At 41.6% G+C, this 25,778-nt stretch overlaps 1 protein-coding gene across 1 annotated transcript in view; it reads left to right on the forward strand.

Moving 5' to 3' along the window:
• APPL2 (adaptor protein, phosphotyrosine interacting with PH domain and leucine zipper 2) overlaps nucleotides 1–25,778 on the forward strand; it is a 697,983-nt gene that overhangs the window by 494,646 nt on the left and 177,559 nt on the right. Inside the window, exons 10-11 of the mRNA XM_078674621.1 lie at nucleotides 7,885–8,043; nucleotides 16,992–17,180. Of these exons, the coding sequence (XP_078530747.1) occupies nucleotides 7,885–8,043; nucleotides 16,992–17,180 (348 nt within the window). The remainder of the gene's footprint in view (nucleotides 1–7,884; nucleotides 8,044–16,991; nucleotides 17,181–25,778) is intronic.

A 25,778-nucleotide genomic window follows, 5' to 3' on the forward strand; every position in this document is an offset into this window, starting at 1 on the left:
TAGCTCCTCCATCTGCATCTCTCCCATCCCAGCTCCGAGATCTACGTTTAGGTATTGGTGAATTATAGGGAGTCCTCCCCTGTTCCCATCTCTCTAAGTCCCATGCCTTTCCGTCTTCTCGGGGTGGGTGGTGAAACACTCCTTCATGCCTCCCAGCCTCTCTCTCTCCATCCTGGCTAGTTTCACGGGATTGAGGATAAGAGGTTCTATTACTCCCTCTTTCTTCCCTACTTCCCTGTGCTTCCTGAGTATTCGAGGCGTGGCGGGACCTATCGCTGTTCTCCTTTCTCCAATGTTGAACGTCTTCCCCAAGGGTATGATGAAGGCACCTAAACCTATTCTGGAAAGCCGGTACCGCCTCATCTCCTCCGTTCCCCCAGAGACGGGACATTTCCTCACATTCTACAATCCTAGTATTTTGTTCCGGCTGTTCTCTCTGATTTGTAGGACATGCATCCCCTCTATTCTCTTGACTTTGGCCTTCCCGGCCCTGACTACTCTCGCTGGCCCCACAATGAGATACAGTTCCGTTACCCCTGCTTTCCCACTCTGGTTCCGTTCTTGTCCTGTTACTCGGAGATACTATGGACCCGTCCCATTCCCTCAAATCAGCTCTTAACTCTGAAAAAGATCTTGGCCGCGGTCCCCTTAGATCCATTGGTCCTCTCGGACCTCCCTGTTCTGAATTGGGACCGACAGTTGTGTCTAATGGGGTGTTCCACGTTACCGAACCTGGTAATTGTTTCCATGCATTCGTCACATTATTCCTCCTTTCCATCTCAATCCTTTCCCTATCCAATTGCCTTTGTTGTTCCCCTCTATCTCTCTCAGAATTATAGATCGAAACTATGGGTCCTATGGTAACAGGCACTTGAAGAGCGTCTGGCAATCCCACAGACTCAACCCTTTCTGTGGTTGGCGTTTTCTGCACCACAAACCTTCCCACTACACTCTGTACAGTGTTGTTTAGAGGTGTTTCTCCGCCTTTGCTAGGTGTCCATTCCGATATAGGGAGTGGTGTATACCCCTCTATCTCATTCCCATCTTCCCTTGCGAGCCCTCTATCTTCTATCAATCCCACTCTCGGAGGTGGTCTATCCATTAACAATCTGTTTATCAGATTGTCCTCCGACTCGCTTTCCTCGTCTTCTTCCATGAGGTTTCCTCCTCCTGACACCTCCCTCATCGGATACATTTTCTCCACCTCAATGGTCTGTACCCTCCAACGCTTTTCCTCCTCATCCCATTTGGAATCTCGCACTGCCCTTACCGATCGCGTCAGCCTTTGTTGACGCCTGTTCAAATTTCGGTCGTGTGCAGCCTTAATCCATGCATTAAGAGCCTCAAACTGTGTTGGTCTGGGTGAGGGTTTCAATGAGGACATGGTTGCTTTTAGCCGATGTAACACCTCTAACTTAAACGTTCCATACTTCGGGAACTGCATTTCCTCATTTCCTTCCGTAAGCTTATTCCAAGCCCCAATCCACAATATCGTATGCAGCCCAACATTCGTTGCCATATAATGAGCTGGCGTACCCTCTGGGGGAGCCTCTTCCCCGTAATAATGTTCACTTCGTTTACGTTTAAAAATCCCTTTCAAACACTTAAAACACTTCATGATTTCTCTTTTCTCCGCGTTTGTTTACTTCCTGATGATATTCCACCAATCTCAGCGCCGTTCTCACTAACTGGCCTATCCGTACGCGACTTTCCTCCGACGTCACTCTAGCCGCCCAACCAGAGCGCGGCTCTAGCTAACGTCACACCAACCGCTCAATCACAGCGCGGCTCTAGTCGACGTCACCCGTCCCCCTTCGCAGCAGTTCCCCTCCTTTCTCAGGTCCGTCTCCTCGGTCATGCACGCATCCCATTCATACTCTGAAAAATGATTACTTCCGTCCAAGCGATCACCTTTCTTTGACTGTACGCCCACAGTCTTTCTGTAGTTGTCACCTTAACTTGGCGAAATGTCTTTCCGATTACTTCCAGACAATCGCCTTCTCCGATAGGTTACTCACACGCAGTAACTTTCGACCAGCGTCCGTTACTCATACACTCACTCTTACACTCCCCCTATCTTGGATCCACGGCGGTCAATGGTACCTCGTGACCTCCGTACTATGGTCGACAACTACCCTGGATGTTCGATACACCCAAAACCACTTAAGCTCTGGCCTGAACTTAAGATTTCACCAGTTCACCCGTTTACCAGGTTACCAGTTTACCAGGTTGCGCGCGCTCACAACCTTCTCTCATTCACACTACAGGCATTCAACTCCGCAAGACATTACACTACAAATACAACACAAAACACCGCAATCTGTTCACGCATGACCCTTTTTATACTCACTCTCCGATACTGCTGCTTTTCTCGCACCGTCTGCACCTTTCGGCACACGATTCTTCCGCTGCTCGTCTCTCGACGTCTCGGGCCTTGGGGTAAACTAACCTCTCTAGATTACCTTCCTCAAGAAGATAACCATCCTCTGCTACCAACTGCTAACGCGGGATTACTGGTTACTAATTATCTTACCAAATCCCATTTCCTGTCGACTGAATCGTTGGTACCTGTCTTGAGTAAAAGGTAATCTCACAATAAAATCAATTTAAGAACTTACACCACTCTAAATGACCACTGACCAAAATTAAGTTTTAAAGATTTAATATAAAGTCAAAGATAACTGAAGATACAAACTTCTCAAAATGAGATTCAAAAGGTATATCGGTATCACTATGAACATGAACTTCTTGAATAGTCTGAGTCTGAAGAACAAAATAATAAGTACAAGTTCGAATACCATCAGGGTTGCTAAAATGGATACAAGTTGCAACCTCAAAGTCATTACAGAAAAGAAAATTAAGGTTAGTCTGTCCCTACACTACACTAAATGACATCCCTACTTAGCAAGATCTTAACCCTCTAGGTGTCAGCCGTGGTGATTTCCTAAGAAGATCACGCACTTCTCTTTGTCTCTTCTCAGATAATGGGTCTCTCCTGATCAGCCTATCTGCCTACCCATCCGCTTCCTTAGGCTCCCAAAATCATCTGCTCTGCTCTCCTCCCGGGTCTCTTTCCCTAATACCAAATCACATTTTCAATAGAAACGCCCCTTGGGACGCCCCTCACGTGGTACATCTTTGCGCGGTAAACTCCATGATGGTACTCTTGAAGACCCTCGTTATAGTTGACCTTGGTTCCCAGGCTTCTTCTTCCGTGCGCTGATACCCCCTGAAATTCCTGGAAACTCCTACAGGCCTGCGCAAGGCGCCACTGAACAAAGTCCCTTTCATTCGAGCTGATTAGGACCCTCGCACCTGCATACAGCTCGTCCTGCAGTGGGCCTCAAATTCCAGACTTCACCATATCTTAGGCCATAAAACACTCTCAGAGCTCCATACTGGACACCTCACGACCTCTCCTCTAACGAGCACATGACGATTTAAACTACATGACATTATCTGCTCTGGCCTACTTGATTTACATGCAGCAGGTTCCTGCACTCTTAAAACGTTAACGTGATTTAAACAGCAAACATTCTTAACTAGCATACGTTTCTAAAATAACACATCTATAAAGCATATACTTTTAACCCTAAGTTCAATAGTACATTTTGAAAGAACCATGTCAACCTTGTCTCACATTATTTTAGCAGCACGTTTAGATTTGCTTGTGAATTGCCATGAGGCCTACACAAAATACTGGGTTTTAGAGTTACATTCAACTCTTACATTATTCCTTTAACATGAGAACGTGAGGTTTTCATATTCATCCCAAACATTTCTACATTAGTCTCACACAGTTATGATTATTGTTACTCTACTTAAACATTCTATGCATTTCACCACTGAATATAAGACACTCGGTGTATTTCACTTCTAAATATAAACACTCTGGTGCAAAGTACATGTTAACTAACTACGTGCTTGTAAATATGGCGTACTTATACATTTTTTTCAAACTTGTGCTCTCTCAGAACTGATGATGCCTTAAATCTAGCTGAGAAATGGAGTAGTAAGTTGGAGACTAATGTGTCTCCTAATTTGATAACTTTTTCTTTAAATAGCTTAAATCTTTCTGTCCAATCTTCTAGTCTCAAATTGCAATTATTTAAAACTATATGTCAGTTGTACTATACGCCAGACAGGATTCTTAAATGGGCAACAAATAATAACATCAGTGACCGCACGAAATGCCCGAAATGTGACTTAAAAGCAGCTGATATCATTCACATGTTTTTCACTTGTCCGCACCTTTTTGAATTTTGGAATGGAGTAGCCAAAGTTGTATCTGTAAAATTATGTTGTCCAATTATATTTACATCGATTGATTTGCTGGTGGGTATCAATGGGGGGAGCAATGCATTTTGCTATTTGTTGAATATTTTAATTTCATGTGCTTGATTGGTTATAGCTAGGGTTTGGATCCAACATAATCCACCTACGGTTATGGAATGGTGGAGCCTTGTCAAGGATATATATAATATGGAATACGCTATTGCTACAACAAGGAGTTTAAAAGCTAAACGGAAAGTGGAAAGAATTTGGGGACTAATAATGTCTTGATATTTGTTAGTTTTTTTTTTTCTTGCTATTAATTGCCCTTATTGTTCTTTTTTCTCTTTTCTTTTTATGTATTGCCTTGCTGACGTTACTTTACTGTATTGATTTTTGTTGAGTATATAATGAATTCTATTTTTTTTGTTATTTATTTGTCCCTCATGATGCAAATAAAAATAAAAAATAAAAAAAGGAATATCGGTCTGTAGTTGGTGAGATTTGAAGGGTCCCCAGAGGATTTCTTCAGCAATGGAGGACAGTTGCATGTTTCTAAGAGTGTGGCAATGTTGCGGAGGAGGACGTGGAAGCATTCAGAATGAGTGTGAGCATGGCACTGATGGGTTGCAGTCCTCTAGTTCAGACGTGGTGGGCACATGGGTCCGATGGGGCCTTTGAATGGATGGAGTTCATTGTGGCGGCAGTTACCTCTGGGGCGATGAGGGGTCAATTAGTTAGCATTGGTTCTTTTAATAAACTTGGGCTGTGTTTGGCGTGGTCTGGTCTGGTCTGGTCGGGTCTGGTTGCGAGTTGAAATTGCTGTAAATGACAATGATTTTGTTGCTGAAGAATTGAGAGAGTTTGTTGCAGAGGTCTTGTGAGGGAGTGATTGAGTTGGAGTTGGGGTTGAAGGTGTGGTGAGGTGACATTTTTGACAATGGCGAAAATGTATTTGCTTCTATTGGTGCTGGCATGGATATGGTCCGGCAGAGTGACATGTTTAGTGGTCCAGATCATTTGGTGGTAGCGTCTTAGTGCAGATTTAAACATGTGATTGTCTGCATTGTCATGGCATTCTCCATTTGCGCTCCACTTAAACTCGCTTATTCAGTACAAAATAGATGGGTGGAAATGCCTATGTTACTTTCAATCACTGAGGGTCACGAATTTCTCAAACTTAATTCTCCAGTTCTCTCCTCGTGAGTTCTAGAGGATCATGATCAAATACTGTATGTGTGTCTGAGTGTTTGAGTGTGTCTGAGTGTCTGAGTCAGAAGCCTCCGTTTGTAACACAGTTTTTAACCCATGAATTACTGGATTCGCTCTTACATTCTGGAGCCCTTCACTTCTAAACCTTAAATATTTTTTTTTAAAACATTTAAATCCCTGTGAAGAGCAGTAGGCCCCCTCTTCAGACACCAAATCATGCCCCAAACCAAACTACAAATCGGCAGATGTTGATTGATAAAACAAATTGTTGAGTGATTTGAATTAGTTCAAAATTGGTTGTGTAGGCCTAGTGCAAAGGATGGATGGAGGCAAGGAGTGGGAGACCGTTCTAATTTCAGAAAGACAAAATAGCCATGAAAAAAAGAAAGGCTTAACATACTGTAAAACTTCTTATTTAAATAAAAATGTTAAAGGGTGCACGTTGAAACAGCTTAAGAAAGAAGAATGAAGCATGGCCCAGGTGGTACTTCACTGACACAGAAAGGTATGCCCCAAAAACTCCTGCTGATGTGGAAGTAGCGGGGCTTCATCTCACGGCCTGCCTGGAATTCGATTATGGGTACTTCACAGATATCTACCGACCAAATACAGGAAGTGCTTAGTAATGTGAAACTCTGAAGACCCTCGCCTGAAAACGAACAAACTACAGCTGAATACCCAACCCGAGGGAAAGTAGCGAACAGGGCATGCTAGATGATGTTGCTGCATCCTGTTAAAATATGGAACCTCGCATTTGGGTGCTGCCTATGTAGAGGCTGCAGAGATTTTAAAGGGCACCAATACTTTAGTTTAATACTTTAAAAGGCAAGAATTTCCAACACGTTGGCATTTGTATGATGTCGAATGTGTTTTCAATAGTGTGCATTTCATTGCAATCAGCTAATGTGCGCAGAGCTACACAGACTTGCTACAGTAGCTTCAGTGCTGTATTCTACCCTTATCTAAGGTTTATGATATGAATGCCACTGTATTTGCACTCCTAGGTAGGGAAAGCATAGGCTGACTATTTATACCAAGATGTTGTAACAATCTGTCCTCACCCGTCTCCCAACCAAACTTTTGTGTTAGCAACGAGATTTTGAATGCCCCGAGAACGGTACTATAAAGTGTATCAGTAAGAAAAGAAGAAAGCAAATAGATTTTTAGCACAAACAGTGGCTAAACTCATGGGCCAGTGACATGGTTATAGTGGGTCCTTAGTAAGAGGACATCTGCAGAGTCCCCCCAAATCCACCTCTGAATTTCAAATGTTGGCTTTTCTCCCTGTGAACGCCTTTGCTGAACATCTGAGAATGCCATCTGGATATGCATGAAGTTCATTGTGATTAAAAAAATCCCAAGGCTTAAATTAATTTCTTATAAGAGTTGATGGTGCACCCAAGAATGTATAAATGCTTGGCTCATGATCCTAAACTCCCCTCATAGGTCTGTTAGATCATTTAGATTTTTCTTACTGGTTAAACAAGGCTGAACAGGGCGCCAAATGATCTGTACCGCTGCACAAATTATAATTTAGATGTTTGTTTCTTATTCTGAGATGTTTGCTTCTTACATGAATTCTGCACAGTTTAGTAGAACATGCGTTTCATCTCAGTTCCTACCACACACATTTGTTGCCTGTGGTTTTTTTTTAAATAAAGCCCAATGGATAACATAATGCTTTTAATCACTATTTTCAGTGTATGTCTTCTTAGCATTTAAAATGTTTCCAGTCATTTGCTTTTCTTCCCTCTCTTTACTGTGGTTTTGACAAATTACAGAATTGTTTTATTATTACAATTATGCTGCCAGGAAGATCCCACCTCAAATTACGCTCTTTCTCTCGGAATAATACAGCTTTCATTTTCTGTACTTCAGATATTTTGTTTTTGCCCAAATCGTGTAGGGATGACATACAACTGAAGAACAACTCATATGGTCAACAGAACCTTAGCGTCTGAAAACGTTGTAGCTGGATATTCAGTGTGACTGGCCCTCAGGAGCCAGGTCCATTAACACTGGAAACCAGTAACCTGTGCTTTAGAGCATAGGGATGCATACTGCTCCTCTCTTGACATTGAAAGTCTGTGTGCTTCCTTTCTATCTCCCATAACTCCTGTGCATTCAGTTGTGTACATGAATTATTTCCAGTATCCATCAGTAAAGATCTGCCTATGCAAGTTTGGTCCATACTATACCGTAGTCTAGAAAATGATTCCCTTGATTTAAGGAAGGGATCACACACATATGTGCTGCCCTTCTAGCCACCTTCCATCTTTATGTCTTGGAGTATCTTCCCTTCATACAACTACTTGATTTATTCATGTATTTACTTTGCTAGTATTTGGATATTGCATGCCTCTTTCAATATCTAGTGCACATTTTTCTTTGTGTTTTCAGCATACAGCAAGAGCTTGATACTGAAGCCGATGCCATGCGAGTGTCCCAGCAAGACTTGCTTTCAGGCAGTGAATCAGTCTACACGCCCGATTTCGATGCTGCCTCTGCTGTGATTAACAGGAACCTTATTCAAAAAGCTGGCTACCTTAATATTAGAAGGTAAGAAGGCTATTCGTATCTTCGTTATCTGGATGAAAGAAATGTGTGAGTAGCCGAACATTTTGATGCTGCAAATAACGGATCCTTTCAAATGAACACGTAAGGAAACAACCAAAATAAGGGCATGATTATACAATGGTTAATTTTTCCAAGGGTGATGTTCATGAGTCAAACTTATTGTCAAATGAAAAAAGTCTTTTTCGGGAGTAGCACATATCCCAATCATCGTAGGTCACAAGAAGGAGACTGTAGCTCAGATGAGGACTTGGCAGCAATCTAGCCAAAGAAGGCATGCTTGAGCTCCACGGGTTTCAGATTAATTCCTGTCTTGTTTAGAAGATGGAGATAGAGATTCCTTTTGCATATATGATGTATTTCCATTAGCAAGAGTTGAGTTTGTTTTGAACAGACAGCAATAAGATTGACACAAAACCATAACACTATCTCAAATCTTAATTAGGTGTCTTGGACACTAATTTTAAGAATGTGGGAAAATATCCAATTGTTCAAAATACATTGCCAGCATGTTAAAAGCATCTCAAGATGCACTTCGCCTGACTGTTGTCTGGGCTGAAAATCAGTCATGTGTTGTGGCCGCCACTTAAATCAGACGGCCAAGCAGAGACTGCAGCCTTGGGAAGTGAGTCGGTGGGGAGGGCACAGAGGGTAGTTGGGGTAGGTGGTACGTGGCAAGGTATTTTGTTTTAGATTGGGATCTGGGCATGTGAGGATTATTTTCAGAGGGTATGGTGTGGTTGGCAGGAGGCCAGGTATTCATTTTTTTAAGGGAGGAATTTATGTTGAGGGTGGTGGGGAGGGTTGAAGGATGCCAGTGTTTTAGTTTGTTTTTTAAAATGTTAGGTTCCACTATTACTCCACTTGCCCGCATATATGTTTTGCAATTAGTGGCAAAAGAGTTAGGAGCCATATATAACATATATAATTAATGGATAAACTGTGAATTATAGGGATGCTTTGCTCTCTTGTTCTATCTGATGTCACTAAGAACCCCTCTGTGAAAAACATCCCCATTATTCACAGTTCTCTATTGTAGTGACTGAGCCATTTTTATGGAAATGGCTCAATTATGACCGTTGCCCACTACCATCTCAGTATATTTTGCTCTAACATAGTGCTGTGTAGGCCTACATAATATGAATTAGCTACAAAGCAAAGCTCGATAATGCCTTTTCTGTTTCCAACTGTATCCTGCTTAATGGCAGGGCTTGCCTACAGGCTGTGGCATACTCTAATGCTATCTTGCATACTAATTCGGGCTCTTTGCGGGAGTAGTGTCCTATGCTTAAGCGACTCCATTTTCTAAGCTGTCGCCATCTTCTGAGTCTTTCTGGGTGAGACGTTGTGTTTTTGCTTCGCACTTGTTTTCTGCACTTTGTATGCTGGTAGGAACCGGTTCTTATCAGAGGAATGTGCTCACTCTGCTCCGGAGTCATAACAGATGCCTAGCTAGCTGATGCTGTGGCCTTGGCACGGAGTGGTATGGAATCTGATGGGAAAAGGGGGCGAGGCTCGCTAGAAACTTCGACCAACGTTTCCACTTGTACTAAAGGGGGTGTTCGGGTCTCGACCACTGGTAGTTCATCACAGTACATACATGTAGCTGTGACGGTCGAGCAGAGAATCCTGATTCGGCTGGAGAAACGGACTCCCCCCTGGCGAAGTGGAAGCGGGATGTGTAGAAACTTGGTGAGGTGTTTTACTAACTCTTATATTCTAGGTGTTCTTGTCTAACTATCGTCTCCTGTTTACATGTTCCATACATTTATATACATATAAGTTCTATATATGTTTAACTGATTGCATTTAGCAATTGCTGAGGTACTGATTTGAAGAAGGCCTATCGTGACGTAGTGATTTCTTTCTTTTGTCATTCTATCATTGTGTAATAAAGAAACCCCAGAGTATATAATTATTTGTCTGTGTTCCTTGGGATGGGAGGTCAGGGCATTTCCAACACAAATGTTGTAGCACCGGAAGGATGGTAAATTTCCCTTCCTGCAGGTAATTGTAGAAAGAGAGACGTCCCGCTCTCATCCAGGGAAGCCCAAAATAACAATTATTCCACCTCAAGGCCTTGTTAGGAGGAGCTTGCGGTGATTATGTAGTCTCCCCTGGGTGGGCTTTGTTGCGTTGTTGTAACTCGTGGCCCCTTTGTTTGCGTTGTCGTACCCCGGGATGCCTTGTTTGCGTTGTTGTTGCCAGTGGTACTGTTCTTGCGTTGTTGTTTGCGAGCTTCTCGGCAATGGCCATATATTCTAATTAGCTATTAGTGTTATTCCTTTCTTGGGTAAGTATTGTGAAGTGTTGTGTCCTTTTAGGTCCCAAGAGGGGATAAGGTTGTATGTCCTGGTGATTGGCAGAATTATCAGGCCATTACATCTATCTAGAATTCAACATAATTATGCAAGAGGGAGGGCACTGCCAAGTAGGTATTGACTATGGTATAAGAGGGCCCTCAGCTTTACCTCATGCTCGCTGAATTCACACTAGTCAATTACTAGCTAGCAGAGTCCTCCCCCTTGGATAATATTGTATTTATAAAATGCTGCAATTGTCCAGATTGGAAGTTCCACAGACCTCTTCCTCAGATAACATCCCAAAATGTTTTTTTAAGGATTGAAGTAGCTAAACTTAAAAAAAATTCCCACATACAAAAACATATATAGTATTTGTCCACAGCCTTTAGTCTTTGGACAGGATATATGGTTTATGCTTTTTTTACCAAGGCATTCTGAGGAAAGTATACCTCAAACTAATAAAAGTATTACTCTGCGCCCCTTGATTTTCAAAGCTGGTAACTGAGCGAAGAGTTTTCTCAATGCTGGGGTGAATGGCTCTTTATATTCCAGGGCCGACTACTGAATTGTGACCAAATTACAGATCAGTTGTGACATTTATATTTTCAAAACTGATTAACAAACAGTTCACACTTTCATAACAAGCCTATTAAACCTATCAATATTTAACTGTTCCTGGATGCAAGCACAGTGAATGGCACTTTTTCATTGGTCAGTTATTCTTCCACCCAACAGTACTGTTGTTTGTTTCCTCAGTTAATTGTGAAATGTGTATTCCAGTAGAATGGTAGGGGTGCACTGAGTTAACTAGATGAAGTACACCTTGTTTTGAACGTGAAACAATTTGCAGTCCATGTGAAAACGATTAATTTATTGGGCAAACACATATTATTTGTTATGTTATGTTATTAAGATTTGTACAGCGCACAGCTGCCCCAGCAAAGGGGCGTCCTGGCGCTACCAGCATCAGAAATAGCGACCATACACCAGAGCAGAGAAAAAACACAAAGAGAAGGGGAGGAAAGCAAAGCCTAACAAGAAGGAAAGAGGAAGGTTTTAATGGCTTTCCTAAATTCCAGCAGGCTATCCATACTGCGAATCTGAACAGGTAATGAATTCCAAAGTCTAGCCACCAAGTAGCGGAAAAACCGGCCACCAGCGCGGAGACGTTCACCCGGGGTACAGTAACCAAGTGCTGCCCCTGGGAGCGCAACTGGCGGGAGGGAACATAAGGAGTAAGAAGATTTGCCAGTATGTTAGGCGTAGACAGCTTCAGAATCTTAAAAGAGAGACACAATGTTTTAAATTGAATACGTGCTGCGATGGGGAGCCGATGAAGTTTCCCGGTGGCAGCAGCTGTAGGGCAGGTCCGTGGGATTCTCAACAAGGCCCTAGCAGCCGCGCTTTTAACGCGCAGCATCCGAGTTATTTCGGCCTGGTTAGCCCCTAGAAGAATGGAGCTGGCATAGTCCAGTCGGGATAGAATAGCCGACTGGACAATCAGCTGGCGGGTCGAAGAATCAAAAAATTTCAAAAGGGGCTTAAGTCCGCGCAAAAGGCCAAAGCAGGTGCTAGCAACTCTTTTAGTGTGGTCTTGGAAGCTGAGGGAGGAATCCATCCAGACTCCCAAATTCTTCACCACTGCTTTGGGTTTAGGGGCAGAGCCCAGAGCACTTGGCCACCAGTGCTCATTCCAGGCACTCTGATTTTTCCCTACTAACATGACCTCAGTTTTGCTGGCATTCAGCTGCAAACAGTTGGTGGTCATCCATTCCGCAACGGCAGCCAACCCATCTCTGAATCTGGAGATAGTCAGAGGGGAGTCCTCCGTCAGGACCACAACCAACTGCGTGTCGTCCGCGTATGAGACCATTGTAAGGTCCCATTGCCTGTCGACTGCAGTCAGAGGCTGAACGTAGAGATTGAATAATGAGGGGCTCAGTGCCGAGCCCTGAGGCACTCCCTGGTTGATGGAATAAGCCTGGGAAAGAAAAGGAGGGGCTGATACACGAAAAGATCTGTTGGTAAAGAATGATCTAAACCACTCCAGAGCCTGACCAGCCACACCAACTTCCTCCAGATGTTGTAACAGGATACCATGCAAAACCGGCTCATAGGCGGCACTGAGATCAAGCAAGATTAGTGCCGCCGTTTGACCGGAATCAAGGATGGACCATAGGTGTTCCGTCACAGCCAAAATAGCCGTCTCAGTGCTGTGGCCCGGGCGGAAGCCATTTTGAGAGGTTATCCAAGAAGTTGTTAGCACTCAGAAAATTAGTGAGTGTGGTATTCACATGAGCCTCCGTGGTTTTAGCCACCCATGGCAGGAGGGATATAGGCCGAAAGTTTGCGAGCTTAGTTGGATCAAGTGAAGGTTTCTTAAGAATGGGGAGAACCCATGCCTGTTTCAAAGGTACCGGGACCACAGCCGTAGAGAGAGAGGAATTAACCAGATGACATAGCGGGGCTAGCAAAAGGGAGAGTGATTCCCGAAACTGAGCATGCCTTAAAGGATCGGCTGGGGAGCCAGATTTAACTATCCCGCATGAACTCGTCCTGGGTAATACTCTGGAAAGCTAGAAGGGATGAAGAGGCAGGGGTACCTGAGGGTTTTTAGGAGGGAGAAGGGGTCCTTGGGGAAAAGCCCGGTAAATGGTGCAAATTTGCTCGACAAAAAAAATAACGAGATCCTCACACTGCTGTTCAGATAATATAGGGGTTTCCAAATTTTTCCGAACCCTCAGATCTTTAAGAATCTTAAAAATGCACTTAGCTGGGTTAGGGCTAAGCTTAATTTCGTTGACATAATAAGCTGCCCGGACGGTACAAATGGTCTTATGATAGCGCATGAGCTCCCTCAGATAACAAACTTTTTTCCCAGAATCGTAGTTGTTCCTCAAATCACGCCAACCACTTACAGGCCTTCCGTAGAATGGACAGAGATTCGTTGTACCAGGGACTGGCATCGACAATGCGGCCCTTACACCATTTAGCAGGGATAAGAGAGTCTAACCCTCGGGTGATCCAGTCACAGAGCGATTTATAGCCTGTCTCAGTGTCTTCAAGCGGACCTAAAGGATTCGAATTGAGGAACGTGTGGAAGTCCTCTAGCCTCAGTTTACGCCATGGGCGTTTAAAAACAAGTGGACGGGTGGTTATATTGGGGGACTCTGCAACAGGGAAGGACATTTCCACCAATGGGTGGTCAGTCCAACCCATGAGAATGGAAGTACCCACAGTGGCGACCCTAATATTCGAAAAGATGGGATCTAACAGGTGACCTGCTAAGTGAGTGGGGCCGGACACCAATTGAGGAAGTTGGTATGCAGCTAAGTCAGCAAGAAGACTGCAGATCTCATTGTCTGCGGTTAAATCAAAGTGTAAATTAAGGTCACCAAAAATATTGAAATTGGCCGTATCCATAGCGTGAGTGCAGACCACCTCTAGAAGGGCGGCTATGAATTTAGAAGCAGGCCCTGGTGGACGATAAATTAGCAACCCAGGTAGAGTCAGATGGGTACTGATGGTAATACTAAATCGTGCACACTCACAGCCCTCAATGGCTTCTTTAACTAAAAGACATGGATAACAGGATTTAACAATCACCGCAATGCCGCCTCCTCTGGACTCAGTGTTAACCATAAAGATATAGTACCCCAGCGGCAAAGCGAGGTTTGGTTTTGCCACCATGTCCGCATTGAGCCATGTCTCGGTTAAAAAAAATACATCCGGGGATTCCTCCCTGACTAAATCATTAATTTCTAAGTAGTGTCTAGCCAATGACTGCACGTTAAGCTGAAGAATTTTCAGTTGCTGCCGAGGCTGCGCGGTAGAAGGGGGGGAGCAAGTAATAGCATAGGAGGGGAGTTCCTGCAACATAGACAGGCAAATGGACCCTCCAAGATGTTAGGAAGAGGTACACTGCAGGGTATGACAAAGGACTTAATTGCTAAAAGTTTGTCCCTAGTATAGGAAAGCAGGGTAGACGAAGCTTGAGCAGCATTCCTGGCAAGAGGCGATGTACTGGTGCAGACGGGCGCAGACGGGCTTGCCTTCTACCAAATAACTACTAGCTGGTATCAAGGGACTAAGAGCAACTAGAACGCCCACCAAGATGGCGTCTATCAATGGCCGACCGGAAGTGAGGATTTTCCGGCGGTCGAATCCATTTCAAGTCGCCCTCCACAACAATCAGCCAAAGAGGCTGCGGTGGACCGGGGCGATTTGAGGCACCACAACAGGTAAGCAATAATGAAAGTACATACAGAAATAAGTTGCAGATAAAAACAGCGCGTTTAGGTGAAGTGAGAGGAGTTTAAAATACCAGCGTATTACAGCGTAGTGCAGGCGGCACGTCAGCTGATCTAACAAGGCTGAAGCGTCTGGTCCCAATTAAATACCGGTAGGCGCCAGAACAACTAGAACGCTCACCAAGATGGGGTCTATCAATGACCGACCGGAAGTGAAGCTTTTCCGGCGGTCGAATCCAGGTCAAGTCGCCCTCCACAACAATCAGCCAAGGAGGCTGCAGTGGACCGAGCGATTTGACACATCTCAACAGGTAAGCAAGAATGAAAGTGCATACAGAAATAAGGTGCAGATAAAAACAGCGCGCGTAGGTGCAGAGAGATGAGTTTAAAATGCCAGAGTATTACAGCTTAGTGCAGGCGGCACGTCAGCTGATGGGGAGAACACAAGTTTCCTTTAGGAACTGAGAAAGAAAGATTTGCAGTCCTTCTTGACCGCTAGGAATCAAAAATATATGAATCCTTGATATATGTATTATCCTTGTAGTATTGCATGTTTTAAAAAAATATATATATATTTTATTCATTTTCAAAACAAAACATCCGATCATACACAGGATAAAGGCTAGCGATAGGTCCCCAGTCAATGATAGTCTCTGCACACAACCTTAGTTGAATTAAATAGTCACAGATAGCAGAAATATTCAGCAAATCCCCCATGAGCAGAACATCATATGATACTCAAATACAGTAGAAATAAACTTTGCAATAAGATTCAGTGAGCCCTGAAAGATATAGGAGCATTTCCGGAGCCAACCAGCAAAAAAAGACCATACAACACAGCACTAACCCCCTCATCCCCCTCCCTGGCGTGTCACACAGAGTAAAAATTACAAGAGCATCAGTATAGGGCACAACCCTTCACAGAACCAAATATCATGAGATGTACATCAAGGAGCTCCACTCCCCCAACAAGCGATGTTTCTATATATATATGGTAGGTGCAACCAACAAGGCATAGAATAGACCTTAATCAGGGTGAAGTGGCCTGGGAGCTCCCCGTAGAGTTCGCTTCCAACTCTGTATTCGGGGTTTTCAATAACGCCACCAATGCTTCCCAGGCCCTTGCTAGCTTCTAACACTTTGTCGCTATGCACTCGGCTAGCCAGCTGCAATCTAGCTGTACCCTCACATTCTGCCTATTTAAGGAATTCAGCCCTCCACCTCTGATAGCTGGGACCCTGCTTAGACTTCCAATGAGCGGTAATGTCCCCTTTGGCCAGAAAAAGACCCAAATTTGCTAGTGACCTTGGTCTTGGAGGTGTGGGGAAACCAGTGGAGCAGGCAAGTACCAATATCGGGTTCTATCTCCCTTTCAGTAAAATCACATAAGAGGGTGACTACCTCCCCCCCAATACGTCCCCAACTGCAGACAGTCCCACAGCATGTGTCGGAAATCCACACCCTCCAAGCTGCATCGTGGACACCTCGCTGCGTCCGTATCAAAATATGTGTTAATCTTAGCCGGGTGAGGTATGCCCTATGCAGTATGAAAAAATGCACTAGTTGGAACCGGGCATTCCTAGTACTTTTCCACGCCCTCTCGACCAAATCAGCCCATATCCTCTCTGGGATTTTTTTGCCTAGGTCCTCCTTCCATTTCCACTGCAGTTTCTGGATTTGGGGTAGCGTCTCACATGTCATACGCCTATACGAACAAGTAACCGCTTTAAAGGTCCCTGCCCGTCATTACAACATATTGACAAGCCATCTTGTGGTATTGCATGTTTTAAGTAAAAAACAACCTACTTATGTAAATATTGAGATATTTATATAAGACTTCATACATTTATGCTGCCTATAGCTCGCCTAGTTCTTAGCAGATATTTGAAGAGAGGTATTTGGAGGTAAAGTAATTTGACCCGAACCATAAAATGTGTTATTTAAAGATGTGATTGATTAGAACTCAGGTCCTAGTTCAAAAATCAACAATTGTGCCTGTAGAGTACTATATCTCACAGCAATCTGCCAATCAACAAACTTTAATTATGTGTGAATTGGGGCTCTAAAATAATTGCATTAGAGCCTATAATGCCTACCTAATAGTCTCGTTGAAATTGATGAACTCAATCTGTGAAGGTTCACTAAATTGGTATTCAGATGCCTTAAGTTATATAGTCCCGTGAGGTCAATATTAAAATGGAAGACTCCTGCTGTCTAATACAACCAAAAGGAATACCGTTTCTAATTAGCATAGGGATATTATTGTGCAACTGACATGTCCTTTTCTTTTCATATACCTATTTCTTCTGGAAGCGTACACGTCATAGAGTGATTCCTGTCCTATGTGGTACTACAGAATTTATTGATTTGTATTTTTCAGTAAAACAGGCCTGGTGACCACATCCTGGGAGCGATTGTATTTCTTCACACAAGGGGGCAATCTGATGTGTCAGCCACGTGGAGCGGTGGCAGGTGGTTTGATTCTGGATCTGGACAACTGTTCAGTTATGGCAGTGGACTGTGAGGACCGGCGCTACTGTTTTCAAATCACCTCTCCAACAGGCAAATCGTATGGCTTCTATCATTTTTTATTTGAAAGATGTATGCATTTACAAATGTTCTGTTACAGGTTGCACACTTGCTATTCTAAATATCCGAGCTTTAGTTGAAGCAAACCTACCATTTTGTGAGCCTAGATCTTCAGTGATGCTAGGACTTTACAGCCATAACACAGATGCAAAGAAAAACTATGAGTGTTACACTCAGCTTAAGTGGGTGGGCTTTGTTTCTGATTTTAAACAAAGAATTTACATGTTCTTATTTGATAGTTTTTATGCAGAAAGTTGCTGAAATTATAGCATATACCTATTTGATCTACATTTCTCTATCTAATCATCATTCTAGGCTATCCTTCATATTTCATCTCGTGGTATTTCATTGCTTGTCCCCTTGTAATCAAGAAGATTTTTTAGTCCTTCAAACTGTTTAGGAGAAATATCTTTCTCCTTGCCAGGTTTAGTTTAACGAGTACAGCTCTAAGCCTGCAGTTAACAAATTACATGAGCAATAAACAAATTCTAACCCCCAATTGGAAAATAGTCAGCAGAATGGATTTTATTAATGGACAAACGCAAAGGTCGGTGATGCATTGTTTAGCATCAGTCTCCGCCTTCAGCGTTGTTGAGTGTATGCCTTTACATTGTAGAGCACCATCCAGAATTATTGAAACTGGCACCACTTTCAAAGTAGTGCTGACAATGTGCACTTGAGGAAAAAGTTGATGCATAGGAGCAAAAGTTATAGAGCTGTGTCACTCAATGTAAATAAACTCCTTTCACAACGTATACCTATTTTTTTTATTTTTTTTTATTTAACTCTCCTTATGTGGATCAATCGTTAGTTGTTGTCACCATCAAGCCATATGCATAGCCATTCCAAGCACAGCTGTGTCATCCTAAATTTAAGGGTCCAGTCCTCCTAGTCGAAAGCATGTCCCGGACTCCATGATAACTGAAACTTGGGAAAAAAGGAACACAGCAATTCAAAACGTTTATAGAAAATCATCCACATCTACTGTTAAAGAAACATAATGGATCTCCCTTCCTTAGGAATTATAGACCACTCTCCTTTTGTCTATAATCTGTCTCTGCGTCTTTTGGCCTAAAAGGCCATAAAACACTGGGCTTATGAACCTTCTCATTGTGAATCCCAGTTTTAGACATGCAGTACCTTCTCATTTGCATTTTATTTCCTTCAGACTCAATCAATCCAATCTTTAAAAGGTTTTGAAGTACAACTATAAATGTCTACAGAACAAATCTTTAGTGTACAAAAATACCTCATCATAATAACATTGCGTTTTGCATACAACACTAACAATAAATGCAGAATATAGCATGATTTATTAAAACATTTCAAAGCTCATCAGAAATAAAGGGCCAGATGTAGGTAAATGCATGTTTGTGATTCCTTAATAGCGATTTTTAGGGAATCACTATTAAGGAATCGCAAAATATCATGTAGGTAGGAATCGCAATATTTTTTGCGAATCCTTAATATTCCTTAATTGTGAATCGCAAATTGCAATTAAGGAATACCTTCCCATTCATACCTATGTGCCAAGAGGCCCATAAGAATTAATAGGAATTGCTCCTGCAATTTGCGAGTCACCAAGAGGCCCTCACACATTGAGGGTGCAATTTCAAGGGGACCATGGTTCCAAATGTGCACCCTGTTACACCCCTGAAATGTGCATTTGTGCATATGTGGGGCACATACATGCCCTAAGGGCATAAATGTGTGCCACATGGCACTTAAAAAAACAAAAAAGTGTATTTTTAAAGTAAATTGCTAATTACCACCAACTTGAAGTTGGTGGTAATTTGAGATTCCTTAAGGCTAAAGTGCACTTTCTTTTGTGCTACTTACATTGCATTTAAGGAATCGCAGTTTGCGATTCCTTAAATGCAAGAGCAAAATAAGGAATCGCAATTTTGCAATTCCTTATTTTGCTAGTAGGTTTCAACTTAACCTACATTGCTCGCTGCCAAATAGCGATCGCAAATGCTGAAATTCAGCGAATTTCACCGTTAGCGCTCACTATTTGCCACCTACATCTGGCCCAAAGTGTACAAAATATCAAAATATAAAAGTATACAAAATTTAAAAACTAAAATAACTGGCAGTAAATTATGAATATCACAAGTTTCAGAAGACATTTCAAAACTAATTTTCAATAAAGTGCAGAAAGCCAGCAATATAAAACTACAGTACCAGGATGTAAGACCAGCCAACTTATTTTAAAGTGCTAATGCGGTTTCGTATATTTAAACCATTCCCAAAGGATCTTTAGGTCCTGATTCAAATGAATTTGTTTAAATGCGTCTGATTGAAACTTAGTGTCCACAAATGTGATTGCCATACTAAGTTGACCCCATAACTTTCATATAGAATTAGAGTTAAAAAAACAAACAGGTTTACCACTAGAGACTATAAAACAAAAACCTCTAACTAGGGTCCACTATGTTAATATCAAATAAAGTGGTAAACCTACTAATACGTGACTTTCAGAGATAAATACTATGGCATTAAAATCCACAAGTCTATCGTCATTGTATTAATACCTTTATGTAATTGGAACATTATGGCTACGCATTCAAATAGAACTACATTCAGCACCCTCATAGACAAATAGTACAGCCATGAAAAGTCATGGATATTTATAAGCATGAGTACAATATTCAATAATCCTTGTAGAAAGACATGTACATAAATTTCCCTAGTGAACAATAATAACACAAAATCAAATTGTTATACTCCAAGCGTTTCACTGTTGGTTTATTCTGTATATTGACACTTCCAGCACAGGTCAGCCAACACGTGTTTTGCGTGTAAATGCTGTGATAGCTCCTTGATACAAGATATTGTTTTTACTTTCTTCTAGATATCAGATTGTGGTTAGATATAATTCTATGTGGATTGGAACTGGAACTGGGATCTATGATCTATATGTCTTTTTATTCTGAAGTAAGTGAATTGCTGACAGTATCGTTTTGAGCGTTCTTATGGTTACACCTTCGGCTTTACATTGAATTTTCCTTACTATTCCAGAAACTTGAATTGAAATAAATAGGCCAAGGATACTACATATAGTGTACAGTTGGATTCATGATTAATACTTGTTATTGACTTTGAAGTGAGTGCGCCATTAAATCTCAGCATTTACACGCGCTCTCTTTGGCCCTCAATGGTCTTACCTTTAGTTATATTTATAGCAGATTTCCTTTCATTCTCATAATCTCCTAAACTTGGATTAGCATATTGCTTCAGCTGTTATACCCGGATGTTCGTGGTGTTTTTCTGCAACACTGAAGACCATTACGATCAGAGATCTAGAATTGGTGGGTATATAATTATACTATTTATACTGCAACAATGGGCGGAAGCACCTTGATATCTTGCCCACTTCTTTGGTGAAGGCGTATTTCCGTTATTACTAAAATCTTTTTAGAAATCCTTGCCACTTGGTGTGAAATCTTGGGCTACAGGTCTACATCTGCTTTTTCTCTTTAATCTATATTTATTTTTACTTTCCGGCGACCAAACGTTCTTTGTAAATACTAAGAGTATCTATACTTAAGCTACCTTTTGTGTATTGTCACCAAATAATACAAAATACATCTATTGTACTTATATACCAGCCTTAAAACAATCTTTTAAGATGAAACACGTAGGCTGACCTGTGCTGGAAGTGTCCATAAACTGAATAAAACAACAGTGAAAAGCTTGGAGTATAACAATTGGATTTTGTGTTATTATTGTTCACTAGGGAAATTTATGTACATGTCTTTATACATGGATTATTGAATGTTGTACTCGTACTTAAAAATATCCATGACATTTCATGATTGTACTAATTGTCTATTAAGGTGCTGAATACAGTTGTATTTGAATGCGTATTGGTTTGACATTAGGTATCTAATGGACAATAGTCACCTATGGTAGTAGGGTGTCAGAACTGCGATAGCACCTCTATATTTGCAATTCGTCTGGGAATGTTTCTCACTAAGTGATTCATAAAAAGTCAGTTTGTGAGGTGCGGTAATTTGCCCATTTGGGTCTACTACTACCACATACAGTCATGGAACATTATGGCTACACTACCTGACCACTGCCCCACACAATAGGGCGCTAATTCCAAGGTTTTAATACATTTAGGCTGTTGCGGAACCATATATGAACCTATAGGGAAAGGTTTAATACGTATAATTAAGACGTTTCCTAATATGAATGGCTTTTTATATAAAGGAAGCAACTCTGAAAAGTGTGCTTGGAACCTCCAGGGAACGTAAATCTAAAAAAGCTTCATTATAGTGCCTGATATTGATGGCTAAAAACAAAGGTTTTAGATACAATTTCCTAATTTCGTTGTAGAAACTGCAAAATAAAATAAAGTGCATTGTGCCTTGAGGCAATCTTGCTTCACATGGACATTTTACAGCTGCAGCTACCCATTGCTTCGTTTTTGGAAAGGCTACCACTACACGCAACATGATGTTCGATGTAATTATAAGACACCTCTGCAAGACCTGATTTTTTGTGCCACAGAAATGTAACTTCAAACTGATGGTCTAATAATGTCTTTGGCACATCCAGGATCAACATTTTTCTTGAGAAGTAAAAGCTTTAGTTCCCTCTTGCTAAAATGTGCTATACATTCTGGTTTATCTAACAATGGAGGACGATTAAACTGGGCCATCTCTCTGGAGGTATACAGGAGCCACGAGATTCTCAATGTGTTACCTAATTATAAATAATCGCTTATAATTGCGTTTGTGAACTGGGTCTCCTCTTTTCTCCAGATAGAGTGCCACAACTAGATGAGTTTTATCACTAATAGGTCTTGAAAATGTTTCATACCCAATTCCCTAAGTGCTATATAGGCTAATGTAGATTGTGGTAGGCCAAGTAATCACAGAAGAAAGATTGATTCTGTAAAACCCCATAACCCACTACCATAAGACGGGGCAGAGACCCAGCCTGGTGGCAAACCTACAAATGCCGCTAGAAGTAAAGAGAATACTCAGATAGGAAATTGAAGTAACCATTTCGATAGGTGTATTGTTGATGTAATGAACATGTGATTTCCACGGATCATCGTGTAGGTTTTCTTCAGATTTATTTTTAATTCCCTGTGATCCACAAATGCTGCGAAGAGATCCTTTATTATTTGCAGGCCATTTGCAGTTCTTAACAATAGAACAGCATAAAAAGAGGAAATGAGCTGCCCTTCCTTCCACTTGTGTGGAGTCAGTGGCCACATCTTGGAGCCAACTATTCACACCATTTATAAATATAGAAAACGAAAATAGCGCCAGCAGGCAGCCCTGCCTAACTCCTCGTCATACTTTGAACAATGTAGGGCACTTCCCATTTGGCCCATTGCGCTCCCTAGCTGATAAATTCCTATATAACTGCAATAATATTGACACTGTTTCTAATGGTGCACCCATAGAAGACATGGTTTGCCACAGCATTGAATGACTTACCAAATCAAAAGTGCTGGGCGGCTCAACAAAACAAAAATATATATAGCCGGTCTTATCCCTCGTATATTTCCCCATAAAAAGTTAGAAGTTAACACACTGCTGTACCATCCCCAGACCACTGCTGAACTTTTATTGTAACTCCGTGAGGACCCTATTGATCTCAGCCCAGTGTTTTAATCTTTCCAAGGTCACTCTACCAAGGATCTTGGCAGAAGAGTCCACAAGGGAACTGTGGTAGTAGCATTTAGGATCACTTTTAGCGCCTCTTTTAAAAATCAGAATAACAAGTGACTCTGCCTAGGTTATCAGAATATATCCATGTACAGCTGCATTCTGTACTTGAGTCAGAATAGGAAACCATAAATCGAGCTGGTGTTCATTTATATCATCCTGTACTCCATTTGGTCCTGCTGCTTTGCTACTGGCACTTTTCTCAACAGCCCCCACAACTTCATCTAGAGCGATCGTTAATGACTGATTCCCACTAAGAATTGGACCTATTTGGATTGAGTCCCTATCTGAGTGGTCTAAATTATGTGATGGACTAAAGATGCTAAAAATATGGTCAACCCACACTTGAATTGGTACATTTGAGTCTAAATCAGGAGCTGTTGTATTTCAAAAAAGGGGAGTTAATCGTCTGCCAGAATAAAACTCAATTATTTGTTGCTGCAGCTTCTTCTAACTTAGACCAGACCTTATCTTGTAGCACTTCTTTCTTGGCAGGCAGTGCCTCCTTGCATCATATCCTAAGGATTGTGACCCGGGTATGGTCTCCTGGGGATCCGTTTAGGGCTAGGGAAGCTTTTTTGATGTCCATGAGCAAGAATAGTCAAACCAGTCCAACTGGGCCATCTTACTATGTCTGACACCATGTGAAAGTAGGGCATTAATGAAGTTTATAATGTTCCCAGAAGCTATTTGAATTTCCCTATGATTAGCTGTCTCAGATAAACAAGACTCAAGTCCTGCTTATTAGTATCAATTATTCTTTTGGTGAACTTACTAGGTTCAATACCAGTCCATTTAAGTTGTAGCCCACTTGATCTTGTTACTTATGCTGTTATAATCAATGTGCTTGCTAGTTTGGAGCGATAGAGTGCCAATCAGTGGATTACGATCACTAACAAAGTTACATTTAAATGCAAGATTTACCAGCTCAGAAATGCCATTTGTTGATAGTATAATGTGATCAATAGTAGGTTTGCTTCCTGCCTATAAACATATGATTAAAACCTGGCATTACTTTTGTCATCCAAAAGTGTTAGATTATGTTTGAATAATATATTATTCAAAGCTTTTAGGAATATTAAAATCTCCAACCCAGAGGAGTGTGTATCAATTCACCTTTGGAAAAATAAATGAAATCAGATCATCCTCTAATTTGGCGATTGGCACACTACATGTAGAATCAAAGGTATTGCTATAGAAACTAACAATAATCAAGTGATAAAATTCCTAAAAGATAAGAGAACAAATTGGTAGTGAAGGGAACCCATACATGTCTTATTGATATTCACTAACAGCAGTGTAGGAAAAAAAATGTCTAGACATTCCATCACTAGAAAGAGTCTCTGCAGTAACCACTGACAAGAATCCCTCAATATAAATGTCATCCACAGCCCAAAATTATTGTATGTACATTATCTGAGCAGATGTTCCTCAACTATGCCTTCTGTGGATGAGAACTTGCTCCTGAGTCCAGCCACATTCCATCAAATAATTTGTATATAGTTAGCAGAATGGGACAAGTTATTGTATTTATGATTAGAAATATTACTTATTTCATTAAAATTTTGACTAACAAAATTGCTGGTGATGCAATGTGTTGATTAATGGAACTTATTAGAAGAGGAACAGGATAATCTGGGATGTCCCTTAAATAACCTGTCCACTTTTGTTTTGTAAAATTAGCAGCAGATAGACAAATATTGAGTCTTCATTGATGGAGCCAGATGAGACTGGGCAATTGTCGGTTGGGTATGAGACCCATGTCAACTTTGCCACAGGAATACTACTCTGGAAAGTGGTTTCGGAATTAATTATACAGATCAAATTCTCCATACTTTCCCTTATGGGTGGAGTGTCGTGCTAACAAGCAAGCTGATCCAAGGATTGCCAGTCTTTATCAGAAAGGCTTGATAATATGTATGGCGATTTTTAGTTGGGATTGGGGCAATGGGATGATGTGTGCTTGGGAATTGACAGACAATCCTGTGTTTACTCCGACTATGCCTGTAGAAATACACTAATGGGAATAACTTAATGGAAACCTGTGGGACACTCTTCAAAGCCCCCACACTGGATGTTACCATATGCGCAGAATTAGAGGACATGGCATCACCAGACACTCCCCCAATCAACAGTTGACAGAAGAACAGCTGCTTAAATGTGTTTCAAGGGCAGGATGCATGAATACCTTATATGACAGCAATTTTTGTTATATAGCTCCAAAGCGTTTGTGAATTGGTGACAAGAGTGGCTTCACAGCACTAACAAATCTGTCCATAAATGTATCTATAAACTTGGCAGAGACTGTATCATCGCCACCAAAGCATTGAGAGACCACCGGGGTGCAGAATTAACAGAAGCTTGCTGATTTTAGTTAAACGTAGGAGCAGTAGATATTGCACTTTAACTCAAGCTTTTTTCAGGCTTTCCTCACACTTTTCTCACTCCCAGTGCCTACCTATAGTGTCCCCAGACTATAGTGACCCCTAATATCCCCTAATACCTGATAGCATGGAGATAAAACAAAGTAAGAAAGAACATTCTAATCCATATCTATTAGAAATGGGGGTCTCTAGTTGGCAGAGGTAGGTACATTTGTCCAAATAGGGACCCTTGCTTCTAGACAGGGTAAGAGGGATACATACTTTATATAACCTCTGCTCACCCGCTGGGTAGCTTGGCATGAGCAGACAGGCTTACCTCAAAGGCAATGTGTAAAGTACTTGTACTCCAAGCACATAGTAATACAGTGATAACACCACAAACGGGCCCCACACCAGTTTAGAAAAATAAAGTATCTTTATCTAAACTCAACAAGACCAAAACAACACAAATCCAACATACATGTAATAAGAATATTACTTTTGAAAGGTTTCAAGTAGCTGGGT

This window comes from Lissotriton helveticus, chromosome 1_1 (assembly GCF_964261635.1).
Source record: "Lissotriton helveticus chromosome 1_1, aLisHel1.1, whole genome shotgun sequence".
In the NCBI taxonomy this organism is placed as follows: domain Eukaryota; kingdom Metazoa; phylum Chordata; class Amphibia; order Caudata; family Salamandridae; genus Lissotriton; species Lissotriton helveticus.